This window comes from Bufo gargarizans, unplaced genomic scaffold (genome assembly GCF_014858855.1).
Source record: "Bufo gargarizans isolate SCDJY-AF-19 unplaced genomic scaffold, ASM1485885v1 original_scaffold_2202_pilon, whole genome shotgun sequence".
Lineage (NCBI taxonomy): Eukaryota > Metazoa > Chordata > Amphibia > Anura > Bufonidae > Bufo > Bufo gargarizans.
The window spans coordinates 405260-414399 of record NW_025334685.1 but is presented as its reverse complement, the minus strand read 5'-3'; the positions used below and the strand labels follow the sequence as shown (position 1 = coordinate 414399).

Here is a 9140-nt window from a genome sequence, read left to right as displayed (position 1 = left end):
GCGCCATATTTATTGTGGGCATGTGTCCGTTCCAAAACCAGTAGACAGAATTACTTCTAAAATGAAAGGTAACCGCGCGCCTTCATTTCTAGAGTATTGTATATTCAAGCAGCTGTGCTGTGAATATGATGTCATTACAAGAAGTGTACTGTGTACTCAGCGTTGTCCGTGACGTCACTAGCACACACACCATAGAGTGTAACGAGTGAGTAGACAAGTCCTCCTTACCGCTGGAGGTGACAGAATCACGTGGGATGTGTATTGGAGGAGCAGAGACGAGCTGAAGACCATTGCAGTGCTAGTATGAATGGGAACAAGGTCAGCAGTCGCAGGTTACAGTGTTAACCCTTTGCTTGGCCTAACGTACTGATTAATTTCCACATGTAGTATATACCAGTGTGGATAAGTTAGTGAAGAGTGTGCATATCAATTTATTTTCCATTATTTTACTTACATTTGGAATTTTAGAAATGTATCATGTGTAGGAGTGTTATGCCTCATTCACACGTCAGTGTTCGGTCAGTTATTTCCATCAGTTATTGTGAGCCTGAACACAGAATCACTGACAGGTGAATGAGGCTTTATTAGGAGATACCCGAGGCCACATGGCATTATATCAGGCTGCTATTATTGGCATACAACCTAACTTTTTGGACAGAGAGGGAGATTTACACCTCATTGGGTAAAGGATCCAATCGCTGGCAGAGCTGTGCCATGTCTGCAGTAAGTGACTGGCGCTGGCCTCTTCTAACAGCTGATCAGCGGGATTCCCGAGTGTCGAACCCCCAATGATCTGATATTGATGACGCCATCAATATTAATTACCGGATAACGCCTTAAGGCCCAAAACAGGCTGGTCTCTAAGGGGTTAAATCAGGCCACCTCTAAAGCACAGGTCTATACCTGGTGTACCAACTCTAATGGGGGGTTAGTTGCATGGCACAGTCATATTGTGTGCCCACACTGAGTGAATACACCAACCCAGAAGCTGATGATAAGATCGGAGGGCTGTATCCACATCAATACACCGGATCGGTCATCAGTATAACAGGCCACCTATTACTGCAGACTGCAAGCCCAGGCTGGGATAAAACAGCAAGCCTGAGGGAGGGGGATGTGATCTCAGAGCTGCTGTCACATCATGCCAGTCCTTGTGTCACTTTATCCTGTGACTTTTTTTTTTACTTTGCAGATCTGTGCTCAAGTCGTCATAGGTGGATTAAAGGGTAACCTACCATGAGCTGACAAATGATTTTTAGAAATTGTAGTCTTCTCAGCCACATACGTCATGGCATCTCTAACATGTTTATCGGCATCATGCTGGAGAATCCTGGTTGCCCGTAGGATTTCACTTTGTGCCTATACATCCTCTTCATTGGGAAGTATTCCTAATTGCCAGGTAAGCTTTTCATTCTAGTAGGAATACTGTAACGGGTTGTGGTTAAGGCAGTTTTCGGTTTCTACAATCTCTGCCTATCTAAAGAAGTCTCTCGTGTGTTGATTGCAAGGAAAGTTCCACCTCCAGTTCCTCCTGAGGGAGTAGCGCTCTCTTGCTAATAGAGGTGGCACTATATGAAGAAGCCCTTTAGACTACATACAAAATGTAACATCTTACCCCTGTGCTGAGGTATGGTCACTTAAATTATAGGCTCAAAGGGGATTTGTTACTCATGAAACAACGGTTCTGGGGCACCCTTTCTATAACTCTGTATTTTGATGATACTCTGTTATTTCTCTTAAAAAAAAAAAAAAATATATAAATAAATGGTGCGTGTTACTGTTCCTCTTGTCACCCCCTTGTGCATACACAATCTGACAGTACTGATTGGATAATGCCAGTCTTTGTAGAGCCACACTGCTAACACCCAGTTGTCAGTGTCATACATCTCTAGGAGGAATAACGTGAAGTGGTAAGAAAAGATGCTCCAGAATTGTTACTTCATGAAAATACAAGTATGTACTACAGTAGGCATGTCGGGAGAGCTTCTCCTTAGACAGTCCAGTTATAATATTATTATTATTTAATATTAAAGCGCCATTCATTCCATAGCGCTGTACATATAAAAAGGGTGCACATACATAATACAGACAATTGCACTAAGCATAAACAAGACAAGTTACAAACTGGTACAGAAGGAGAGAGGGCCCTGCCCATGAGGGCTTACAATCTACATGGTATATATGTTCCCTTCTGGGTTTTCTGAGGTTTAGTGTTATCATAGAGATGCCTGTAGTGTCAGATCACCATCTACATGAATGTTCACACATAAATATATCTCAGACAGTTCGGTTGACAGGAGGAAACTGGACAACCCATGAGATGTGCCTGCAGTAAAGAACTGGTAAGTACTTACCTGACAGATCCTGCGTCACCCCCCTGTTCCCCAACCAGCTCTATTTACCTAGCTGCAACGGTGACATCACATCGACAACACATGACTGCTGCAGCCAATCACTGGCCTCAGGTGGATGTCCAAGGCTTGTCCGGTTTCCTGCTGAAACTGGGCAACCTCTTTAAAAGAATTCTCACGTAAAATGATTTATCACCTACATACACAGAATAGGTGATGACTACGGCACCATGGGGTTTCAACCGCTGGGACCGGTTGAAACCGATCGGTAGTGAAAGAATTCTCACATGACCAGATGACTTCCAGTCATTTACTGATGTCAGCATGGGCAACCAGAAAATTAAAATACTAATTCACAAGAGTAGGCGACCCAGTTAAAACGTAATATTTAATAACCAATATATTAAGAAAATAGGCCCATAAACAAAAATTACACAATGTCTGAAATGACTTCACAAGAGTTGCACCAAACACGTGCAACCATTAACTTGCACGCCAGTGTCATCAGGCATTCAAGAATAGAGGAGGAGATAGTATTGCTCAAAAGTTTAGAAGGACACAAATGCTGGGTCTGTTACCCTAGATGTCCCAATCTCGACCTCCTATCGTCTTCCTCTCTATGTGTCCCTTGTTGTCCCTTTTAAACCGGCGATGACTGCCCAGCTTCGTCAAAAGGACAGCAGAAAACAGGTAGGAGCTGTAAAGAGGTACACATAGATATCAGTTCACACAAATATCCCAAGAGTTCTGACGCGTTTCATTGGCACCTGCCAAATCCTCAGGGGACCGATCATGCAATTTCCAATAGGCCCCTTTGGGTAGCCAGTTTTAAGCTCAAAAATCCACCAGGTCTCCCTCTGTAGTATTGTCCTGTCCCAGTCTCCCCCTCTCTTCAGAGTAATCTCCGCCATGATTAGCTGCGGTGTGTTTGGCCAAGCATTTGCTGCGGCCTATTGGAAATTGCATGATTGGTCCCCTGAGGTTTTGGCAGGTGCTAATGAAACGCGTCAGAACTCTTGGGATATTTATGTGAACTGATATCTATGCGTACCTCTTTACAGCTCCTACCTGTTTTCTTCAGTCCTTTTGACGAAGCTGGGAAGCTGGGCAGTCATCACCGGTTTAAAAGGGACACATAGGAAGACGATAGGAGGTAGAGATTGGGACATGTAGGGTAAGAGACCCAGCATTTGTGTCCTTCTAAACTTTTGAGTAATACTATCTCCTCCTCTATTCTTGGATGCCTGATGACACTGGCGTGCAAGGTTTGGTGCAACTCTTGTGAAGTCATTTGAGACATTGTGTAATTTTTGTTTATGGGCCTATTTTCTTAATATATTGGTTATTAAGTGTTAAGTTTTAACTGGCTCGGTAGTGCACAAGTCGGTCCACTGCTCCATTCACTTCTTCTGTGGAATTGATGGAGAGCTGTCTTGTCTTGGGATTGCAGGGGGCCTAGCAGTCGGACCACCCTGCAATCCGATATTTGTCGTGGAACAACCACTTCAAACCTTCAGTAGTTTAACTCTTACATATTCCCTAATAATAATTTTTGTAATACATTTTATCAATTGCTTATATTGTTTTTCTAGCAAAACATGTCCCTAACCCTGGGTTCACACCTGAGCGTTCCTCAAACGCGCGTTTTTGTCGCGCGTTTTTATGCGCGTTTTTTGTAATAGTAAACGCGCGTTTGACGCGCGTTTGTGTCATTGACTGCAGTGTCCTATGGCCACAAACGCGCGTCAAAACGCCCCAAAGAAGCTCAAGTACTTGTTTGAGCGTCGGGCGTTTTACAGCTCGTTCGTACGCGCTGTAAAACGCCCAGGTGTGAACCCTTCCCATAGGGAAGCATTGGTTTTCATGTCTTAAGCGTTTTACAGCGCGTTTGAATGCGCTGTAAAACGCTCAGGTGTGAACCCAGGGTAAAGCTTAGGCCTTCTTGAAGCTCTGTACACTGCAGTCATGTGTATGGCTCTATGAGCGTAGTAATATGTACTGGCAGGAGCACACATCGCTGCTCCTGCCTAGCACATTGATGCCGGTTACGCTGCATTGATCGGCTCTGACAGGCTTTAACGGAGCTGTGCGAGGACAGGCAGGAACACACATGCACGCGTCACTTATCTAAGGGAGCCTATGTATGGGAGAGAGCTGTCAGCATCAGTCAAACTAGCTCAAATCTCCTGGGTATGGCTACCTGCTCCTAAATACAACTAGAATTTTTATACTATCTGTGTATACGAATGCTAAGGATGACTGAAAATATTATTAACAATAGTAAATTAGTATTTTAAAAGTTACTCAACTTTTTTATGTAACTTTATACTATGAACTATCAAATGTGAAGTTACACTTTTATATATTACATGTAACAAATTTGGTTTGAAAAATATCTATGTAAGGGTATGTTCAGATGGTGGATTTTGTCTGCTGCGGGTTTCCATGTAGACCCGCTCTAGTTTTAACTCCACTGAATGGCGCTAAACAGCGAGCAGGCCCCTGCTGTGGCTTTGTGAGTGGTCCACTCATAATGGCAACAAAGAACGGACCTTCACATTCTTGGCACGGTCTTGGACACCACATGGTGATATGAACTGCGAAGTGGCCTTCTATTGAAAACAGTGGGTGGTTGTCTAGCGCATATTCGGACCATATTTGGCCCAGAATCTGCGCTATAACTGGTACCAAAAATCCTCCATCGGAATGTACCCTAAAGGAGACAAAACGCATTGTGGACCGTTCCACAAGACCACATTGCAAGAAATGCACTGAACTTTTAGTATGCCCGTACACGGTGTGGCCAGGATTTGCACAGGGATTACCACTAATTACTAATGGCAGGTATTGGTGTAGCTTGGCAATTGTCAGCATTCCGCATGTGGGTCCAACAGCCGGCCGCACCTTGTGTAGGCACCCTCAGAGTGCTGTGGATAGTTGGTGTCATTGGGCTGCACGCTTTCTGGTAGACTCCATTCATTTAGGCCTCTTTCACACGGGCGTCATGTTTTTGGGCTGGATAAGATGCGGGTGCATTGCAGGAAAATGCGTGATTTTTCAGCGCGAGTGCAAAACATTTTAATGTGTTTTGCACGCGCATGAGAAAGATCGGCATGTTTGGTACCCGAACTTCTTCACAGAAGTTCGGGTTTGGGATCGGTGTTGTGTAGGGAAAATAATACATTCTTAAGGGCTCTTTCACACTTGCGTTCTTTTCTTCCGGCATAGAGTTCCGTCGTCGGGGCTCTATGCTGGAAGAATCCTGATCAGTTTTATCCTAATGCATTCTGAATGGAGAGAAATCTGTTCAGGATGTCTTCAGTTCAGGACAGGAACGTTTTTTGGCCGGAGAAAATACTGCAGCATGCTGCGCTTTTTGCTCCGGCCAAAAATCCTGAACACTTGCCGCAAGGCCAGATCCGGAATTAATGCCCATTGAAAGGCATTGATCCGGATCCGGCCTTAAGCTAAACGTCGTTTCGGCGCATTGCCGGATCCGACGTTTAGCTTTTTCTGAATGGTTACCATGGCTGCCGGGACACTAAAGTCCTGGCAGCCATGGTAAAGTGTAGCGGGGAGCAGCATACTTACCGTCCGTGCAGATCCCGGGGCGCTCCAGAGTGACGTCAGGGCGCCCCACGCGCATGGATGACGTGATTGCATGGCACGTCATCCATGCGCATGGGGAGCTCTGACGTCATTCTGGAGGGCCCCGGGAGCTGCACGGACTGTAAGTATACTGCTCCCCCGCTCCCCACTACTACTATGGCAACCAGGACTTTAACCGCCTCCGGACCGCCTAACGCAGATCCGCGGTCCGGAGGCGGCAGCTCTGCGCAGAGTGACGCATCGGCGCGTCATCTCGCGAGAGCCGTGATTTCCTGTGAACGCGCGCGTTCACAGGAACGGAAGGTACGAGACAGGATCTCCAGCCTGCCAGCGGCGATCGTTCTCTGGCAGGCTGGAGATGCAATTATTATTTTTTTAACCCCTAGCAGGTATATTAGATGCTGTTTTGATAACAGTGTCTAATATACCTGCTACCTGGTCATCTGGTGGTCCCTTTTGTTTGGATCGACCACCAGAGGACACAGGTAGCTGTGTAAAGTAGCACCAACCACCACTACACTACACTACACCCTTCCCCCCCCTGTCACTTATTAACCCCACATAGGAAGACGTGGGATCGGTGTTGTGTAGGGAACAAGGCGCGCGCGTTCACAGGAACGGAAGGTACGAGACAGGATCTCCAGCCTGCCAGCGGCGATCGTTCTCTGGCAGGCTGGAGATGCAATTATTTTTTTTTTAACCCCTAGCAGGTATATTAGACGCTGTTTTGATAACAGCGTCTAATATACCTGCTACCTGGTCATCTGGTGGTCCCTTTTGTTTGGATCGACCACCAGAGGACACAGGTAGCTGTGTAAAGTAGCACCAATCACCACTACACTACACTACACCCCCCCCTGTCACTTATTAACCCCTTAGGAACCCCTGATCACCCATGATCACCCCATATAGACTCCCTGATCACCCCCCTGTCATTGATCACCCCCCTGTAAGGCTCCATTCAGACGTCCGTATGATTTTTACGGATCCACGGATACATGGATTGGATCCGCAAAACACATATGGACGTCTGAATGGAGCCTTACAGGAGGGTGATCACCCCATACAGACTCCCTGATCACCCCCCTGTCATTGATCACCCCCTGTAAGGCTCTATTTAGACATTTTTTTGGGCACAAGTTAGCGGAAATAGATATTTTATTTTTCTTACAAAGTCTCATATTCCACTAACTTGTGTCAAAAAATAAAATCTCACATGAACCCCTCACGGTATCCAAATGCGTAAATTTTTTTAGACATTTATATTCCAGACTTCTTCTCACGCTTTAGGGCCCCTAAAATGCCAGGGCAGTATAAATACCCCACATGTGACCCCATTTCGGAAAGAAGACACCCCAAGGTATTCCGTGAGGGGCATATTGAGTCCATGAAAGATTGAAATTTTTGTCCCAAGTTAGCGGAAAGGGAGACTTTGTGAGAAAATACCCCAAAAAATCAATTTCCGCTAACTTGTGCCAAAAAAAATAATTTCTATGAACTCGCCGTGCCCCTCATTGAATGCCTTGGGGTGTCTTCTTTCCAAAATGGGGTCACATGTGGGGTATTTATACTGCCCTGGCATTTTAGGGGCCCGAAAGCATGAGAAGATCTAGGCTGCAAAAAAGTGTCACACATGTGGTATCGCCGTACTCAGGAGAAGTTGGGCAATGTGTTTTGGGGTGTCATCTTACATATACCCATGCTGGGTGAGATAAATATCTTGGTCAAATGCCAACTTTGTATTAAAAAAAAATGGGAAAAGTTGTCTTTTGCCAAGATATTTCTCTCACCCAGCATGGGTATATGTAAAATGACACCCCAAAACACATTCCCCAACTTCTCCTGAGTACGGCGATACCAGATGTGTGACACTTTTTTGCAGCCTAGGTGGGCAAAGGGGCACACATTCCAAAGAGCACCTTTTGGATTTCACCGGTCATTTTTTACAGATTTTGATTTCAAACTACTTCTCACGCATCTGGGCCCCTAAAATGCCAGGGCAGTATAACTACCTCACAAGTGACCCCATTTTGGGAAGAAGACACCCCAAGGTATTTTGTGATGGGCATAGTGAGTTTATGGAAGGTTTTATTTTTTGTCACAAGTTAGTGGAATATGAGACTTTGTAAGAAAAAAAAAAAAAAATCATCATTTTCCGCTAACTTGTGACAAAAAATAAAAAGTTCTATGAGCTCACTATGCCCATCAGTGAATACCTTAGGGTGTCTACTTTCCGAAATGGGGTCATTTGTGGGGTGTTTCTACTGTCTGAGCATTGTAGAACCTCAGGAAACATGACAGGTGCTCAGAAAGTCAGAGCTGCTTCAAAAAGCGGAAATAGTTTGTAAACGCTATAACTTTTACCCAAACATTTTTTTTAAATTAGAGACATGTAGAACAATAAATTTTGCGAAAAATGTATATATGGATGTCGTTTTTTTTGCAGAATTTTACAACTGAAAGTGAAAAATGTCTTTTTTTTTCAAAAAAATCGTTACATTTCGATTAATAACAAAAAAAGTAAAACTGTCAGCAGCAATGAAATGCCACCAAATGAAAGCTCTATTAGTGAGAAGAAAAGGAGGTAAAATTCATTTGGGTGGTAAGTTGCATGACCGAGCAATAAACGGTGAAAGTAGTGTAGTGCAGAAGTGTAAAAAGTGGCCTGGTCATTAAGGGTGTTTCAGCTAGGGGGGTTGAAGTGGTTAATAGCGTCCTGGCTGCCATAGTAACACTGAATGCATTTTGAAGACTGATCCGTCTTCAAATACTTTCAGTTCACTTGCGTTTTTCCGGATCCGGCGTGTAATTCCGGCAAATGGAGTACACGCCGGATCCGGACAACGCAAGTGTGAAAGAGTCCTAATACAGAATGCTTACTAAAATAGGACTGGAAGAGTTAAAAAATAAATAAATAATTTAACTCTCCTTAATCCACTTGTTCGCGCAGCCCGGCTTCTCTTCTGTCTTCTTTCTTCAGGACCTGGGTGAAGGACCTGTGGTGACGTCGCTGAGCTCACCACATGGTCCATCACATGATCCATCACCATGGTGATGGATCATGTGACAGACCATGTGGTGAGCGCAGCGACGTCACCACAGGTCATTTTCCTCCTGCATAGCAAAGAAGAAGAAAGAAGAGAAGCCGGGCTGCGCGAACAAATGGATTAAAGTGAGTTA

General features: G+C 44.7%; 1 protein-coding gene across 1 annotated transcript in view; it reads left to right on the top strand.

Moving 5' to 3' along the window:
* The first annotated feature begins 198 nt into the window (after positions 1-198).
* LOC122924071 (histidine--tRNA ligase, cytoplasmic-like) overlaps positions 199-9140 on the top strand; it is a 94183-nt gene continuing 85241 nt past the window's right edge. The window contains exons 1-2 of the mRNA XM_044274987.1: positions 199-318; positions 1193-1399. Coding sequence (XP_044130922.1) covers positions 1289-1399 — 111 coding nt within the window. The 5' untranslated portion in view covers positions 199-318; positions 1193-1288. The remainder of the gene's footprint in view (positions 319-1192; positions 1400-9140) is intronic.